Below are 19,415 nucleotides of genomic sequence, written 5' to 3'. Positions count from 1 at the left end.
TAAGGATGCTTTATGGGAATAAAGTGCCCATATTTGCTCAACCTATCCACCACCACCATTATCGTGTCAAACCCCTGAGATTTTGGCAACTTAACCACAAAATCCATGCTTACTTCTTCCTAGATTGCCTTGGGAATAGGCAATGGCTGCAGAAGTCCCTGGGGAGATGATGCCATATATTTGTGTTGTTGGCAGACCAAACAGGAAGCTACATAGTCTATCACCCTCTTCTTCATACCCTTCCATTGAAAAGCCTGGGCAAGTCTTCTATACGTTCTATATACCCCCGAATGTCCCCCTATAGTAGAATCATGGAATTCTGCTAAAATCTTTGGTATCCATTTAGACTTTTCTGACAGCACGAGCCTTCCCTTAAAATGTAACCTCTCGTTCTCCATGGTATAAGAAGGATGGGAATCGGGATCATTCTTTATCTCTTCCATTATCTTTTTCAGCCCTTCATCCTTCTCCACTTCCTCTATAATCTCTTGAAAATTAGGCCAATATGGCCTGGTTATCACTTGTAACGTCTTGTCCCCGTCTTCCCCTTCTCCTTTCCTAGACAATCCGTCAGCCACCCTGTTTGAAGCACCCGTCCTATAATATATATCAAACTCATATCCCATGAGTTTTGCTAACCAGTTTTGCTGGTTTTGAGTTGTTATGCGCTGCTCCAACAAATACTTCAAGCTTTTCTGATCTGTAAAAACACTGAAATGCTTCCCCAATAGATACGGACGCCAGTGTTGAATGGCCAACACCAGGGCCATCAACTCCTTCTCGTAAACTGACTTGCCCAATGAACCTTCTGATAACGCCTTGCTGTAATAAGCTATGGGCCTCTTATTTTGCGACAATACCGCTCCTATCCCCTTCCCCGAAGCATCACATTCAACTTGGAAAGGCTGTGAAAAATTTGGCAGAAAAGAACAGGAGCAGTGGTCACTGCTCTTTTAAGAGCTTGCATGGCTTCTTCTCCTGCAGTTGTCCACTCAAACTTCCCCTTCAAAAGATTCGTGAGAGGTCGGGCAATTTTCCCATAATTCCTTACAAATCTCCTGTAATATCCAGTGAGCCCAAGAAACCTCCTTAACTCTTTAATGCAACGGGGTGCTGGCCATTCGGTCACTGCAGACACTTTGTCTCCATCCATTTCGATCCCCTTTTCTGATATCATGTGTCCCAAATACCGAATGTGCCTCTTGCCAAAATCACACTTTTTCTTGTTGGCAAACAGCTGATGTTGTTCTAGAACTTCCAACACTTGCCTAAGGTGTTTCTCGTGATCCCCCCATGACTTACTGTACACCAAGATGTCATCAAAGAATACCAGCACACTCTTTCTCAAGAACGGTCTCAACAACGAATTCATCATGTCTTGAAAGGTGGCCGGGGCATTTGTGAGGCCAAAGGGTATTACTAAGAACTCATAATGTCCTAAATGAGTTCTAAAGGCTGTTTTGGGTATATCGGCCTCCTTCATCCTTATCTGGTGGTATCCAGATTTGAGATCCACCTTAGAAAAATAAACTACACCATATAATTCATCTAGAAGCTCTTCAATTACAGGAATTGGATATTTATTGGGAATAGTTGCTCTATTTAAAGCTCTGTAATCTACACAAAAACGCCAGCTCCCATCTTTTTTTTAATCAACATTACTGGACTAGAAAATGGGCTATTACTGGGCCTAATAATACCCAGGCCCAACATCTCCTGAACCTGTTTTTCTATTTCAGCCTTCATTAAGTGAGGATACCTATATGGTCTCACATTCACTGGCTCAGTACCGTCTTTAATGGTTATCTGATGGTCCACTTTTCTGACAGGAGGAAGTCCTTGTGGCATCTCAAACACCCTCTCGAACTCCCCCAAGATCTTCTCCAGATTTGCTTCCTGCATGGGAGTTAAACCCTTTGCTCCTAAGTTTTCTGCTACTGTTTTAGACTGATGCAGACCCCACACCACCGCTAGCGTTTCAATCCCTGTTTCCTTCTGCAATGCCTCGGGATTGATGACCTTCATCATTGATCTGCTATCACCTTTTATCACTACCTCTCCTTCTGTCGTCCCATACTTCATGGTCATTTGCTTCCAGTCCACCCTAATTTCCCCCAACGTGGCCAGCCACTCTACTCCCAGCACGACGTCGACTCCCCCTATTTCAAAGAGGTAAAAATTCTCTTTAATCTCCATGCCTTCCAGTATCAATGAAACTCCCATGCAACGACCTCGCATTTCCTTTCTCTGGCCGTCCCCCAGGCAAACGCAATACGGCGCCATCTCCTCCTTCTCTAAACCCATCTCGTTCGCCAAACTTGTCGAAATGAAGTTATGGCTCACTCCGCTGTCGATGAGCACGATTACTCTCCGATCTCGAATCCACCCCGACAACTTCATGGTTTTGGATTGAGCGATTCCCCCAGCGGAATACACCGATAGTTCCATGCATCATTGTTCCGCCTCCTTTTCTGCCTCTGCCACTTCTTCTTCGTCTTCGTCATCGGCCCCCATAATCATCACCTTGAAACTCCTCTCCGCACAACAATGTTCGGGGCTATAAGGACCCTCACAATGAAAACAGCGGCCCTCCTCTCGCCTCTTGAGATATTCCGGATATGGTAGAGTTCGCACTCCGCGACTCGGGCCGCCTCCGCCTGTATTGCTTTCTACCTTCGAACCGGCGGTTCTGGTCGTCTCATCTTTCTTTGGACCGAGACCTCTGCCGCTGCTCCCCTGCCTCTCCGATGACCCGCGATAGGTCTCCGTTCGCGCTACAGTGCCCGCGCTGGCCGCATATTTGCCCCACGTCGATCCTCCTTTCATCGTTCCACCACCGCCAGACATCCTCGCCACTAATCCCGATTGCTCCACATCCTGTGTCCTTTCCATCCCGGTTAACAAATCGCGCGGATCATAAGGTCTAACAAGATCCCTCGGTTCTTCTTGTAATCAAGCGAAGAAATATCCGAGAAGTTGTTCCTCCGTCACGCTAGCCGCCTGAGCCACCAGGACTTCGAATTCCTGTACATATTCTTCCACCGTTCCTCTTTGTCGCACTGCCGCCAATTTTTCGAAGATTGTTTCCCGATGTCTACCTCCAAACCTCCTGACCATCGCCTTCGTCAATGTCGCCCAGGTAGAATTCTTCACCTTCTTCCTCCAAAAACGAAACCAATAATTCGCTCCTCCCTCCATACAGATGTACACCAGCTTCATCTTCTCCCTTTCTGTCACATTTTGTAATTCAAAAAATTTCTCCACCCTAGCAATCCATCCCATCGGATCGATCCCTTCGAAAGTGGGTAATTCCACTCTCTTCATCCAACTCTTTTGAACATCGCGTTCTTCCTCCGATTCTTCCTCTGATTCATCCTCCTCTGTATCCCGACTTCCATTAACCGAATGACTTCCTTCAGAACTTCTCCCTTGGTTCCCTCTTCTCCCACGGTCGCGATTCACGTTTCGTCTCCCCCGGTCGCGATTCACGTTTCGAGCCATTCCCCTCATCTCCGCTTGAATTTCCTCCAACGTCGCTTCCATGGCATCGAATCTTCCCTCCAATGCACTCACCCTGTTCTCCATCTCGTCTCTCCTTCGATCTGGATCCGGCAGGTCAGACCAATATTGTTGGACTTCTTAATTCAAGAAGTCAAGAAAGCAAATAAACCACACCAACAGATTATAATTCTCTGAATATACTTCTCTTATTCAATGAAGCAAGAATACAATTGTATAGTAATCCCTCCTAAGAAAGCCTGATCTCCCTCCATTGGACTAATGTTCCAGTCAACAACAATTACTAATCTCATGCCCCCCGCCCTTTTCCACTAATTATTATTTATACTCCCCTTTCCCTCTAACAAACTTCTAACCGAAACTCCCTCCTAATTTCTAACGGGCATTTTCTCCTTCCCGCCTTTATTTCTCCTTACGTATACTTTTATTCCCCTATCACATATTAGGTGAGTAAACAAACCCAAACTTCTGAATCATAGCCTTTAAAAAGCAAACCTGTGGAACTTTAGAAATATGTTCCATAAATACAACAATTGATTTCCCACTGAATGATAACAGTTCAACAGCTCTCTCGTAGACAAAGAACAAAGCTTTTCAGCATTCTCAAAAGCTAGAGCTCCATTTCCTCCCTGCAAGAACAGACCACTTAATTAATAAAATCCTAGAGTGACATAAAAGGAAAAGCAAGCACCAATTTTTTTTCAAATAAAGCCTAAGGACCTCGGGACCATTTTGTGGCTTGCCTTGACCTGAAATTTCAACTTCAGTTGTAAACTGATCAGATTGCGGAATAGAATTTAACTTCATACTGTTCCGTTTGGACAGAACCTCTGAAATATCTATAGCTTGACCAACTGCTTTGCTAATCTTTTGCAGTTCTTCAACTAATATATCATGAGCTGTTAGTAATGCTTTAACAAGCATGGCATTTTTCAACTTTACAGAGGCCACATCACTCGAAACCTGGTTGGTCAAAAATAATTTAGTTAATGCCCAAAAATAATGTATAAAAAGGAAAAAGGTTGAAGGATATCTAAATTGTATTTCATCCCACACACATACTGGTTAAAATATAACAATAAAATAATTAAATTAAATTAAAAAAGAATACAATCATCAAGAATCCCAAAATATTAAACCATACAATATTTCCAACTTCCCTTGTTTAAATAAAGATAAGATACAATACTTAAGATAAAATTATAACTGTGAATTATAATTGACTTCTCTGTTTTTCTGTGAATTATAACTGACTTCTCTGTTTTTCCTTCATAACAGTTGTAATTATCTGGTCTACATATAAGTTTCTGTAACACAAAATTACAACTCATTTTTTGTATGTACATATTCGTTTTTCACAAATTAGAAGAAAATAGTTTCTCTTAAGTCTCGTTATATACATTTGATATTCTCACAATTTAGGGTAGAACAATTGATATATTAAATTATGCTGAGAATACAATTCATATGTTCAAGGCTAGAAAGCTATTTTAGGAAGTATAATAATAGCACCTAGACAACCAAATCCCTATGGTTCAGGGATATTCCCATCATGCACTATAATTGTCATCTGCTAAATAAGGAAACAATACAGCTAACAAAACATAGATTCTGATAAAAATAATACAACTAATAAAACATATTCTAACTGGTGAATAGGTATTTTCCATTCCCAGCTTGGAAACAATCCTCTCAAAGTTGTTGTTCAGCCCCTTTTCAAATATTGCACAATTCTTAGTACAACTTGTAAGTGAACCTTCTTCGGTTTGTGCATGAACTAGCTAACTAGACTCAGCGAATGCAACATCAGGTTTGGTGTGAGATAAATATACCAGTCTACCAACTAGCCTTTGATACATTTCCTTGTCAACTGCAGTATCTTCTTCTGCGTTTCCCAATTTCAGGTTTGGATCAATTGATGTACTTGAAGGCTTGCATGGTTTCTTACTAGTCTCTTTCAACAAATTAGTGATGTATTTCTGTTGAGATATGAATATTCCCTTTTAGAATGAGCCACTTCAATTCCCAAAGACCACTTCAATTTTCCCAAGGTCTTATTGTCAAATTCCTTGGCTAGATGTTGGCCTAACAGTTGTTGCTCCTCCTCATGATCACCGGTCACTATAATATCATCCACATAAACCAGTAACACTGTTACTCCCCTTAACTTAGAGTGTTTGATGAACAGAGTGTGGTCTCCTTGACTTTGTTTAAAGCCCATACCTATCATAACTTCATAACTAGCCACTAGGGATAATATCCCTTAGCTACTAACCTTGCTTTGTACCTCTCAATGGATCCTTCAGCCTTGTATTTTATAGTATATACCAACTTGCACCCTATTGGTTTTTTTCCATTTGGGAGAGCAACTAAAGCCTAGGTACTATTCTTTTCTAATGCTTCCATTTCCACATCCATGGCTTGTTTCCATTTTTATCACTCAATGCCTCAGATAAATAGGAAGGTGTGGTTGTAGTGTTTAGGCTTATGAGGAAGGCTTTATGGATAGGTGATAAGTTTTAAAAAGATAGGTAATTGGCTAGAGGGTACAATGGCTTGATGGTACATTTCCTAGTCTCTTTCCTAAGGGCAATTGGAATATCTAGGTCCTCATAAAGTGGTGTTGAACTGGATTCAGGTTCTTGTACAGTTTGAAAATCAAAGGTTGATTAAGTGGAGATTAAATGATCACGGGTAGTTACCTCATGTAATGTTGGGATGGATTGTTGGACATGGACAAATCTAGAATGGCCTTTGTCTTCCCTCTTATAAACCAATTTTTTTCCCAAATCTAGAATCAGCTCCATCTTGAGTGGATTTAGTGGGTTCCTTCTTAGTTGTTACACTTTTAGTCCCTATTTTTGGTCCTAAACTTAAGTCAGGGACCATAAGGAGATCATCTTCCTTTCTTTCAATCACCCCCTGAAGATAATCTTGGTGGAAGTAACTTTTGTGCTTAAAAAAGGTGACATCTCTGGACACGAAGAATTTTTGGAATGATGGGTGATAGCATTTATATTCCTTGTGTTGATGAGTATCCTATGAAAACATATTTTAAGACTCTAGGATCAAGTTTCCCTCTATTACCACTGTGGACAAAGACAAAAGATACACACCCAAATATTCTTGGAACAAGGTGGTTGGATGTGGACACATTAGGATAACAGGAGGACAAAACCTCCATAGGGCTTTTAGAGGCTAGAATACTAAAAGGTAGTCTATTAATTAAATAACAGGCAGTGAGAATAGTCTCCCCCAAAACTTTTTAGGAACCTCATGTTGAAATAGAGCCCGAGTTTGGTCTAGAAGGTGTCCATTTTTCTTCTCAGCAATCCCATTTTGCTGAGGTGTTTTGACACAAGATGACTCATGAATGATACCTTCCTTTTGATAAAAGGAAATAAGCCCATGATTAAAGTAATCTTTGGCATTATCAGATCTAATCCTCTTAATGCTAACACCAAATTTATTTTTTACCATGGAGAAAAAATGTTCAACCACATAGTTGACTTCAGATTTTTGTTTTAGTAAGAAAACCCATGTGACACAAGTACAATCTTTCTACGTATAATTGAATGTAGCCTGCCACTAAGTATTTAAATCTTTCTTTCCTTTATATTTGTTCATTTTCCTAACTAAAAGAATGAGATTTACCAACTAAATCTTTAGAAAAGATTGTTAACAAATTCTGTCAAGTAAAATCATCATCTGAGTGCATATTACCACTTCGTCCACTTTGACCCGTTTTTCACATGGATCACTCAAATAGAAAGGTACTTTTGAATATGCGCTATGTATCATTGTTAAAAAGTGGACTTTAAGCCTAATTCAACCCCACAAAACCGGTTTGTATGGTGAAGTTTGCACCCTACTTATATATTATAATTTGGCCTTATCTCTAGTTGATGTGGGATTTTCAAGACATCCCCTTCACGCCGAGGTATAGACATTTCGAGCATGAGAGTAGAATTAATGGGTGGTCCAAAGTGGCCCAACAACGGGTGGAACAGAATGCCCACATAGATCACGCTAGGATAGGCTCCAACTATAGCTCTGATACCATGTTAAGAAGTGGGTTGTAAGCCTAACTCAACTCCACAAAACCGGCTTGTATGGTGAGGTTTGCACCCCACTTATATATTATAATTTGGCCTTATCTCTAGTCGATGTGGGATTTCCAACAATCATCTACATTGTAAACAAAAATAAAGCACTATGTAGAACTTGATAAGGTCATAATAAAAGAGCATAACATAAAAACACAGCCGACATATAACAATGAACAACTTTTTACCTTTGACTAGGCAAAGTTCACACAATAATAGAGATAAGAATGGCACAAATATTATGATTGAGGACTAAGTGCCAATTTTCAAGAAGCCTAGTGAATAAATGAATGCAAGGATAAATTGGCAATAAGTATTTTTAGAAACAGCAAATGGATCAATACTTCAAAGTGATCTCAATAAAAATTGAGACGTCCAATCACTAGAACATACTTGGTTCAATGAGTCATAACTTCTATCAGCAACAAATTCAGCATTGCGAGAAAAGCTAAAACCAGATCATGTGAAGAGGTTAGTCTATGTAATAAAAAACTTCCAATTAAATATTTTCGTAAGTAAAATTATAAAAAGAAACAGAAATTTTAAATGAAGGCCCATTAAAGATTCATACTGAAAAATAGCTAATGTGACAAACCTGGGTACCTTCGATGCAGATTGGTTAGAGGCAGCTTTCAGTAAACTTACATGTACACTGACATCAACTAGCACTGCATGTAAAGCATCAAAATGTACAGGACAATATGAATGTAATCCCAGAAGTGCTTTAGGAGGAATTCGGAATTCATGGACAGCAGCTGGGTAAGCATCCAGAGAAGCTTGCAAGTCAGCACTGTAGATGGTGCACTCCAGTCAGTATACAGGATTCACTGAGGAGAGATGAACCAAAAAGGAACAACAGTGTGCTTTGGCAACATATTAATAACCCAGTGAATATACTACTTGAATCACTCACCCATTTTCAAATGTAGGAGCATACATAAGTTCAAACTTTAAAATTACACCTGTTGTAGGTAAAACCTGCAGTTAAGAACCACAAATACACAGTTAAATTAGATAAGAATATTTAATTAAAAACCAAGGTAGTCAAAATCGCACACTTAATTGTATAGTCAGACAGCACTGTGCTGTCACTGATAGTGATCCCGTTCCTGCATCAGAACAAGATTTCTGATCTGATAGGATCATACTGTTCAGATTTGTAAAATCACATACTAGCATTTCCAACAGCAGTCTCAATTCTCAAAGTACAACAAAGACATGTTAGTGAGGTATGACTAATAAAATAAAGTATACAACACAAAAATTTCTTGTCATGAACGAATGATCCCAAAAATTTAAACTTTTACGTAAAGTTACATGAATGATTCTATGACATGTCAAACATGCACCACCACACAAGAGTCCCTAGGGCAGAAGAATGCACAGTGCAAAAAGCCCACCTGACTTATGCTCAAATCTAACTTTTTTACTACAAGGATAAGGGGTGAAGAGGACCAAACTGAAGAAAACTTTTATAATATAGGCTCAATACCACGTCATGAATTAAAAATTATATGCGGCCCTCACATCAACTAAATTGTAACTGAAAGCCATTCAGGGTCTTTTGTTGTTAAGAGCACTGGACACCTGTGTCTCAGCAGACACATCTGTGGTGAAGTGCATAAACAATGAATGAGTAATTAGATCTCAACTTTGTTAACACCTAATATAGTGGTAAGACCTAGGTGATCACCCGACAGATAATTTAGCACCCAACATTGGCAATGCCCAGTATTTCCTTTCCTTTCCCCTCAATACCCAATAGAAAAAGAAGAAAGAGAGATAGAACATCACCTCAAATCTAGTTAGAGATAATTTGAATGAGATCATCATACATAAATGAATGTCCTGCCTAGCATATTTTATCCGAAAGGGCTGGCTCGAGAAACTATTGTCTGTGTCATCAATTCTCCAAATACCATATATACTGCTTGCATGCAGATCATGAGCTGCAAATAAGAAATTTTCTACCACGTGAGTCAATATTGTTTCAGCACATACAAAACAGCTTCTACAACAGATTTCATATGAACAAATATGCATTTGCACAAAGAAAATCATAAGAGTGGTAGTTTCAAGAGTTACAAAACAAGATCTGAATCTCATTTCTTTCCAAGAAGCCATCACAAACATCTCAAGTATCAACTTTATTTTCAGCAAGTAAAATATCAAGTAAGTAACACTTTAAACTGTAACGTTGTGTTTGGATTAAAAAGTTGAAGAGAGCAATTTAATCTTTTTGGGTATTCAATAAAGAAAGTATAGCTACTCAATGAATTACAATGGATAAAAATAAAAATTAAAAACAATTTCTAGTATACTATTGTTATAATTTATTAGTGTTATGTCTAAGTCAGTTTTTATTTTTATTTAATTTTGTACTAGTGGTGCAGCTTCATCACTACTCTATACTATTTATATTCAGTTTTTATGGTTATTAGGAGATTTTCAACACAAGGGAGATTAACCCTATACCTAGTTTTTCACTATATTCAATATTGTATCTAGAGCCTAAAGTTTTTTCGGCATTTCTTTCGTCACTCATGCCACTACAACCATTGAAGCCATCGCCATCACTAGAGTTCTAGTTCAGACCGACGAGCACACAGTTTTGCTTGTCTCGACCAGGCGACCACTGTGCCACTAGGGCTGCCCTCATCGTAGCTCGCATGCGCCTGCCATCGTTTTCCGCCACGTGTGGCGACACATTCCTGCTCCTTTCCAGCAAGGATCAACTGCACTAAGTCGCCTCGTTTTCCTCTTTCAGGATCTTGTCTTGTTGCCTTGATTGGAGAACCTTGGATTTGTAAGGTTTTTCTCTCTCTATTCATCTATAGCGGATTATGCTGCCTCTCCTGAAATCTCTTCTCCCACCAATGTGTTTGACTTGTCAATCTATACTAATTATGTCAATGTGCATTTGTCCATTAATAAGTTAAATGCAACTAATTATGCGATTTGGGCGTCATACATTAATCTTTGGCTTGAGAGTCACGAGTATCTTGATCATCCTACTTAGAGTGACTAATATTGCTCTTGGTGAATTTTCCTGTTGGAAGAGAATTGATGCTCAATTATGCATTGTTCTCAAGAATATTATTCACTCTTCTTTAAAAATAATGTTTCATGCCTACGACGCATGTTCTGAAGTTTAGGAACAAGCAAAATTATTATACATCAATGACACTCAACGTCCTTATGGTGTTTGTCATATCTCTATGGCTAATTATTTGGATAAGATTCATGCTCATTTTCATGAATTTAATGAGTTATTACCTCCTGTCTCTACTCCTACCCAAGAAATAAAGCAATGGTTAAAGTTCTTCATGGTATTAGCATTACACAAACGTGCTAATAATTGTTCACATGTCCGTGATCAGATTTTGGGTTCCCCCCTGTTGTACCCAATTTTACTTCTACTAATTTCGCCCTTTTGCATGTGCCAAGTAAACCTATCAATGATACACCAATTTTTGCCTATGATTCTTCTGCTTTGGCATCTCAACGTGATGTTCACAAGGCGTCACAAGTGTGACCATTTTGGCAAGTTAGGTCACAAGATTGACAGATGTTATGCATTACATGATTGTCCTCCTCGATCTGTTGTTGTTGCTAAGACTGATCCTCCCCCACAATCATCTATTGTGGATCCTCCTCCATCTGATACCATCGACAAATCTACTCTCTTCAATGAATCTCTTAAATGGTGTGAGGATCGTCAACCCTCTAGTTTCGTTGCTTTTGTTGCACTCTGAGGTACATCTTTTGTTGGTCTAACTTAATCTTCGCCTATTAGTCCTTGGTTTCTCGACTCAGGAGCCACAAATCACATTACTAGTAAAAAATCCTTGTTTTCTTCTTTATCCTCTCTGGATAATTTATCTTTTGTACAATAGCAAATGGGTCTAGGGTTTTAGCTGATGGTGTTGGGACTGTTAACCTTTTTCGTTTTTTATCCATTGATAGAGTTCTTTATGTCCCTGGGGCTCGTTTTAACTTATTATTCAATAGTCATCTAACCCATTCTATTGATTGTGTTATTTCTTTTACCAAAAAATGTTTTCTTATAAGACTGGAGTTTGAGACAAGTGATTGCCACTGGATGTGAGTCTCATGGTCTTTAACATCTCCGCCCTTCTACACATGTTGGCACAATTATGGAGTCTTCATCTCTCCTTCATGCTCAGTTAGGTCATCATAGTCTGACCAAATTGCAACATCTTGTTCCCAGCTTATCCAAGCTATCTAGTTTGGTATGTGAGTCGTGTCAATTAGGGAAACTTAGTCATAGTTCCTTTCCTAGTGGTGTTTCACAACGTGCTTCGCCCCCTCCTGCTTTAGTTCACTCTGACATTTGGGGACTTAGTCATGTTAAGTCTAATTTAGGTTTTCAATGTTTTGTTACTTGTATTAATGATTATTCCATATGTACTTGGTTATTTTTAATAAAAAATCATTCTAATTTATTTTATATCTTTCAAACCTTTTTTAGTGAAATTAAAACTCAGTTTGGTGTTTGGTGTTTGTATTTGAATTTTATATTCTTTTAAACAATTTATGGTTTCTCATGGCATTCTCCATCAAATTAATGTGTTTATACACCTCAACAAAATGGGTCTTCTTCTTCTTCTTCTTCTTCTTATTGAAACAATTCGCTCACTTTTAATTCATGGTGAGGTGAGGTTCCTCAACATATTTGTGGGTGATGCTATTCTTACTACATGTTATCTTATTAATCATATGTCATCTTTGATTTTAGATAACAAAATTCCTCATTCTATTTTATTTCTTCATGAACCTCTCCTTCAAGGTTTTTGGGTCTACATGTTTTGTTCATAATTTTAATCCTAGTCTTGATAAGTTATCTCGTAGATCACACAAATGCATCTTTTTAGGATTTACTTTATCACAAAATAGATACATGTTTTTTCTCTTTCTCTTCACCGCTATTTTGTTTCTGCAGATGTCACCTTCAATGAGTTTTCTTTTTACTTTAAGGGTCTTTCTACTTCTGATGTGTCTCCATCTACTACAGTTAATATTCTTGTTGTTTGTGATCCTCCTGTTGTGCCTATCCACCATTAGATTCTCCTCCACCACCCATTTAGGTTTATAGTTGAAGACATCGTTCCCAACAACCACCAAGTGACTCACTTCAAGGGCTAACTATTTTGTCTTCTTCAGCTCCGACAATTGAGTCTAACCTTTCAATGGCCATCCGTAGATGTATACTTCTACTCATAATCCCTCTCCACATTATATTGCTTTGAGTTACCATATATTATTTTCACCTTTTTATACCTGTCTTTCGTCTATTTCTTTTGTGTCTGTTAGATGTTAAGTTGTGTGTTTATGTTAATTGGACTTAGCCCATTCTGTATTTAGGGTTTAACTCTTATCTTACATTATAAATAAACTACCCTATGTGTATGCTAAACACATAAGGGACATTTCTCCTAATCTTCTTCACTATATTCAACATGGTATCAGAGCTTAGGTTTTGTTCCAGCCAATTCCATAGTCTCCGGTATCCATCGCCGTCGCTGCCGCCGGAGTTCCAGAATCGACCGACAACCATACCATCCGGATTGTCTCAGCCGGGCGACCACCGTGGTGCAAAGATCGCGGCGAACAGACCATCTACGCGCCTCCACGCGCCGCCGCAAAGGTCACCAGATCTGCCGCTTCCCGCCGCGCGTGCCGGCGCGTTGCCGGCGAGATCCGCCGCCGACCAGGACCGTCGTGATCGCCTCCTCGTCCTCTTTCTGGATCTGTTGTCGTTGCGTCAATCGAAGCACTTTGGATTTTTTTTAGGGTTTCTCCCTCTCCATGGCTGCCCAACTTGATGATCGGAGTCGATCTCGCCAGCCAGGTAAAGGACGTCCAAAATGTGACCACTGTGGAAAGCTAGGCCACAAAATTGATAGATGTTATGCGCTTCATGGACGTCCTCCTCGACCTATAGCAATGGCTAATTCTGATCCACCTCCCCGATCACCGTCTGCAGACCATCCTACTTCATCAAATACCATAAATAACCTTGTACTCTTTCAGGAATTTCTCAGATGGTATGAGGACCGTCAGCACTCTAGTTCCACTACATTTGCTTCTGTTATACGCACAGGTACTCCTTTTGTTGGTCTGACTCACTCTCTCGGATCTTGGATCCTTGACTCAGGCGCCACCGATCATATCACTGGTAACAAGTACTTGTTTTCTTCCTTGTCATGTCCGGATAATTTACCCTCGGTAACGATGGCTGATGGGTCTAGAGTCTCATCTCATGGTATTGGTACTATTCATATTTTTCTGTCCATATCCATTGATAATGTACTTTATGTCCCTGGGTCTCCTTTTAACTTATTGTCCGCAAGTCGTCTAAGTCGTTCCCTTAATTGTGTTATTTCATTTACCAAAGATTTTGTTTGGTTGCAGGACCGGAGTTCAAAACACATGATTGGCACAGGATGTGAGTCTCATGGCCTATATCATCTCAGCCCTTCTCCACATGCTAGCGTAATCATGGAGTCACCATCCCTTCTTCATGCTCAGTTAGGTCATCCTAGTCTTGCCAAACTGCAGCAACTTGTTCCGAGTCTGTCGAAATTATCAAGTTTGTTGTGTGAGTCTTGTCAGTTAGGTAAACATACTCGTAATTCCTTTCCTCGTAGTGTTTTACAACGAGTGTTATCCCCCTTTTCATTGGTTCATTCTGATATTTGGGGACCTAGTCGTGTTAAGTCAACTTTAGGATTTCAGTATTTTGTTACCTTTATTGATGACTATTCCAGATGTACTGGTTGTTTCTCATGAAGAATCGTTCTGAGTTGTTTTCTATTTTTCAATCTTTTTTCAATGAAATAAAAACTCAGTTTCGGGTTTCTATTCGCACTTTACGCAGTGATAATGGCCGTAAATACCTTTCTCAACCGTTTAAACATTTCATGGCTTCTCATGGCATTCTTCACCAAACCTCATGTGCCTATACCCCTCAACAAAATGGGGTGGTTGAGCGCAAGAATAGACACCTTATTGAAACAACTCGTACCCTTCTCATTCATGGTCGAGTACCCTCACGTTTTTGGGGTGATGTTGTTCTCACGGCATGTTATCTTATCAACCGCATGCAATCTTCCGTCCTAGATAACAAAATCCCTCATTCTATCTTATTTCCTCAAGACCCTCTACATCCATTACCTCTTAGAGTTTTTGGGTCTACATGTTTTGTTCATGATTTTAGTCCTGGTCTTGATAAGTTATCTCCTAGGTCTCACAAATGTGTCTTCTTAGGATTTCCACGGTCACAAAAGGGCTATAAGTGTTTTTCCCCTTCCCTCAATCGTCATTTTATCTCTGTTGATGTCACTTTTGATGAATCTTCTTTTTACTTTACACATCTATCTTCTAGTTCTGTACCTCTCCCTGTTAATGTTGATATTCCTCTTATTTGTGATCCTCCTGGTGATGCTCCACCCATTTTGTCTCCTCCTTCTTTAGACTCTCATTCACCACAAGATCGTCCTTCACCACCACCCCTTCAGGTTTATAGTCGCCGCAATTGTCTCCCATATGACTCACTTCCAGTGCTGCCTCCTGTGTCTCCTCCGGCTCCAGCAAATGAGTCTGACTTGCCTATTGCCCTTCGTAAAGGTATACGCTCTACCCGTAACCCTGCCGCCTCCTGTGTCTCCTCCGGCTCCAGCAAATGAGTCTGACTTGCCTATTGCCCTCCGTAAAGGTATACGCTCTACCCGTAATCCTTCCCCCCATTATACTGTTCTTAGTTACCACAGATTATCTCCATCTTTTTACACTTGTCTCTCATCCATTTCTTCTGTGTCAATTCCTAAATTTGTGGGTGATGCCTTAACTCATCCTGGCTGGCGTCAAGCTATGCTGGATGAATTAAGTGCTTTACAGAAAAGTGGAACTTGGGAGCTTGTCCAATTACCATCTGGAAAGTCTGTTGTTGGTTGCAGGTGGGTGTATGCTATCAAGGTTGGCCCTGATGGCACAATTTATCGTCTGAAAGCTCGACTGGTTGCCAAAGGCTACACACAGATTTTTGGTTTGGATTATGGTGATACTTTTTCTCCAGTGGCAAAAATGACCTCTGTTCGCCTATTCATTGCCATGGCCGCTCTTCGACAATGGCCTCTTTACCAACTTGATGTCAAAAATGCTTTTCTAAATGGTGATTTGCATGAAGAAATTTATATGGAGCAACCGCCTGGCTTTGTTGCTCAGGGGGAGCCATCTGGATTGGTATGTCGTCTTCGCAAATCCTTATATGGCCTAAAACAATCTCCTCGGGCCTAGTTTGGTAAATTCAGCTGTGTTGTTCAACAATTTGGTATGTCTCGCAGTGAAGCGGATCATTCAGTGTTCTATCGCCACTCAAGTGCTGGATGTATTTACTTAATAGTGTATGTCGATGATATTGTTCTCACAGGAAGTGACTATCTCGGCATCTCTCAGATGAAACAACACCTTTGTCATCATTTTCAAACCAAAGATCTTGGCAAACTCCGGTACTTTTTGGGTATTGAAGTAGCACAATCCAATGATGGTATTGTCATATCTGAGAGGAAGTATGCGTTAGACATCTTGGAGGAAACAGGGTTAATGAACTGTAAATCTGTTGAGACACCTATGGACCCTAACATCAAACTCCTACCAAATTAGGGGGAGCCTTTCTCAGATCCTGAACGGTACAGAAGATTAGTTGGTAAATTAAACTATCTTACTGTTACGCGTCCTGACATTTCCTTCGCAGTTAGTGTGGTGAGTCAATTTCTAAACTCTCCATGTGAAGACCATTGGGATGCAGTTGTTCACATACTGAAGTATATTAAAGGATCACCTGGAAAAGGTTTGCTATATGGCCCTAACAACGATACAAAAATCGTTTGCTATTCAGATGCTGATTGGGCTGGTTCCCCTTCTGATAGGAGGTCAACTTCTGGATATTGTGTCTCTATTGGTGGCAACCTGATATCTTGGAAAAGTAAGAAGCAAAGTGTTGTGGCAAGGTCCAGCGCATAAGCAGAATATAGAGCTATGGCATCTGCTACTTGCGAGCTTGTGTGGCTTAAACAATTACTTAGTGAATTGAAATTTGGAGATGTCACTCACATGACACTTATATGTGATAATCAAGCTGCTCTTCATGTTAGCTCTAACCCTGTCTTCCATGAGAGAACCAAGTACATTGAAGTTGATTGTCATTTTATTATAGGAAAAATCATATCCGGAGATATCAAGACTGAGTTCGTTAACTCAAGCAACCAGTTGGCAAACATACTCACCAAGTCCTTACGAGGACCTAGAATTGACTATCTTTGTAACAAGCTTGGAACATATGATTTATATGCTCCAGCTTGAGGGGAGTGTTAGATGTTAAGTTGTGTGTTTATGTTAATTGGGCTTAGCCCATTCTGTATTTAGGGTTTAACCCTTATCTTACACTATAAATAAACTACTCTATGTGTATGCTAAACACATAAGGGAGATTTCTCCTAATCTTCTTCACTATATTCAACAGTGTCCATTCCAAAATTTGTCAGTAATGCCTTAGTGCATCCTGGTTGGTGTCAAACCATGCTAGACAAACTAAGTGCTCTTCAGAATAGTCAAACTTAAGGAGCTTATCCCATCACTATCTAAGAAATTTGTTGTTGGTTGCAAGTGGGTTTTTGCTATCAAAGTTGTTCTTAATGGTACTATTGATCGCCTCAAAGCTCGAGTTGTGGCAAATGTTACACAAATTTTTGGAGTAGATTATGCTGATATTTTTTCTCCAGTGGCAAAGATGGCTTCTATTTATTTATTTCTAGCCATGTCGGCTCTTCAAAAGTTGTCTCTTTATCAACCAAATGTCAAAATTTTTTTCCTAAATGGAGATTTGCAGGAAGAAATTTATATAGAGCAACCTCTCGAATTTTTTGTTCAGGAGGAGTTTTCTGGTTCGGTATGTCGTCTTCTTAACATGTTAGCATAATTACACTACTTACTTATCAATAGGTTAAATTATGGGAAAAATTTATTTGAATATGTGGCTTAGTACAATAGATACATACTCCTCAAACACATGGGTATAAATTATATAGAGCATAATTTTCACAAATTACCTTCATATTGAACAACTCTAGCTGGGATTCCAAAAGATACATCTTCATCATCTTCCCATCTCATAGTAAGTTTAATTTGATACCATCTATGTAACACAAAATATGCATGTCAACTAGTGTAACCAAGGAGACTTCATAACAACACTTGAAAAAAGAAAACAGAAATTGATGTATACCCTTGCTGGAAAAGATCAAGATTGTGAAACCTATGAATGTAGATGGCAATCTCCTGTACAGCTTCCAACATAGCCCCCGCCCTGACCTTAAAAGAGTGTGGCATTACATCAGGAATCCGTTTTATTGGCCAGGTACTATATATTTTTCACACCAACAAACAATCCTAGTTATGTCCAACAATAACATATAACAACACACTATGGCCGTTCTTGTATGTCATAACAAGTAGCAAATCCCTGCGTCTTCCTTCAGTTCTTATGATATCATATATTTTGAATATTGCAAATTCTTAACCAAATAAATCATTTGCTAAATGAAACGCTGGATGATAATCTGAAAGACTCACTGTCCGCACCCTCCACGGTCAACTGCAACTGCAAATAAGAACAACAACAGGACCCAATCACAAGTGAGATCGTAACATAAAAAGGCACAACAAAAAATAAAATGACAATAGGCAGCTTTTGTGAGAAGCAATTGCAGCACAATCGCACGACCCGCACACAGAATGCGCATCATAAACAATTGGCATAAACATTCACTTGTTTCTTGGGTGGCGATTCAGTATTGTAGGCTCACAAGGGAAAAAGAAATGAAAACCAACTAGAACAAGAGATGACTTTCTTCCCTGCCATTTTATTATGACAAATTTGTTTTATAAGGACCTTGCATATACACTGAAAGAAAATTCCAACGCTTAGTCATTATTTTAACAGCAAATATTCCTACGTGACAGAGAGTACAGCTCCTAATCCAGTCAAATATAGTACCAGAACCATTTGAGCTTAGTAATTGCTCTGGTGGGCCTTGTGTAGATCAGGCCACTATTAGATGGTGATCAAGCATATATTAAGGTGTTCATGTCATGGCAGTCATCCTAGTACGACTAACTAAGAAGCTTCTGCATAATGTAAAAAACGCAGAATCATGGAAACAAATAAATTCACGTTATATAAAGATGAAATAAAGTCAACTTTACGTTGAGATGGTTTTCCTATATAACCAATACACCGTAGCGAATGATTCGATATTACAAAAACTAAGATTTTAAAAGGAACATAAACAACTAATATGGTGATTAATTGTGCGGAATTAAGGCACAAAATTGCATGCATGTCAATTAGCAGGCACTAATAAATCAGAAAATGATGCTTCAGCCAAAAGAAAAAGGTTGGAGGAAATTAGAAGGATAAGGGAAATGAAATGAACGATAGTAAGAAGATGTAATAAAAAAATTCTAAGAGAAACTTGAAATTGGGAACCGCTGGGGTTCGTACCTGTGTGAAGGATGGTTCAATTGTTGCAAAAATAAGTAGAAGGAAAGGGGATAATAGAGGAAGAAGCGCACGCTGGGGTTCGTATCTGTACGAAGGATTGTTCGTTATTGGGAAGGTTTGAATAACGTCTTTCCACGTTTTGATTGGTTTGCGCCAGGCACTCCATCGTTGGACTTTGAATTTCCCCAACTTGTCATGGAAAAAAT

The 19,415-nt window shown here is 39.4% G+C and overlaps 1 protein-coding gene across 3 annotated transcripts in view; it reads right to left on the bottom strand.

Moving 5' to 3' along the window:
• The window catches only part of LOC108338072 (uncharacterized), a 28,286-nt gene extending 8,871 nt beyond the window's left edge, over window positions 1–19,415 (bottom strand). The window contains exons 1-10 of one of the 3 annotated variants that reach the window (XM_017574755.2): window positions 19,210–19,415; window positions 18,279–18,306; window positions 17,932–18,017; window positions 17,756–17,841; window positions 9,420–9,574; window positions 8,539–8,603; window positions 8,221–8,415; window positions 8,019–8,073; window positions 4,240–4,482; window positions 4,015–4,148 (exon numbers count right to left, since the gene is read on the bottom strand). In XM_017574755.2, coding sequence (XP_017430244.1) covers window positions 4,015–4,148; window positions 4,240–4,482; window positions 8,019–8,073; window positions 8,221–8,415; window positions 8,539–8,603; window positions 9,420–9,574; window positions 17,756–17,841; window positions 17,932–18,002 — 1,004 coding nt within the window. In that variant the 5' untranslated portion in view covers window positions 18,003–18,017; window positions 18,279–18,306; window positions 19,210–19,415. Of the gene's footprint in view, window positions 1–4,014; window positions 4,149–4,239; window positions 4,483–8,018; window positions 8,074–8,220; window positions 8,416–8,538; window positions 8,604–9,419; window positions 9,575–17,755; window positions 17,842–17,931; window positions 18,307–19,209 lie in introns of all 3 variants that reach the window. The other 2 variants (XM_017574756.2, XM_017574754.2) reach the window with 2 other exon arrangements.

The sequence above is a fragment of the Vigna angularis genome, chromosome 7 (assembly GCF_016808095.1).
Source record: "Vigna angularis cultivar LongXiaoDou No.4 chromosome 7, ASM1680809v1, whole genome shotgun sequence".
Taxonomy (NCBI): Eukaryota; Viridiplantae; Streptophyta; class Magnoliopsida; order Fabales; family Fabaceae; genus Vigna; species Vigna angularis.
Note: the sequence above shows the minus strand (reverse complement) of the source record. Positions and strands in the feature narration are given on the sequence as shown.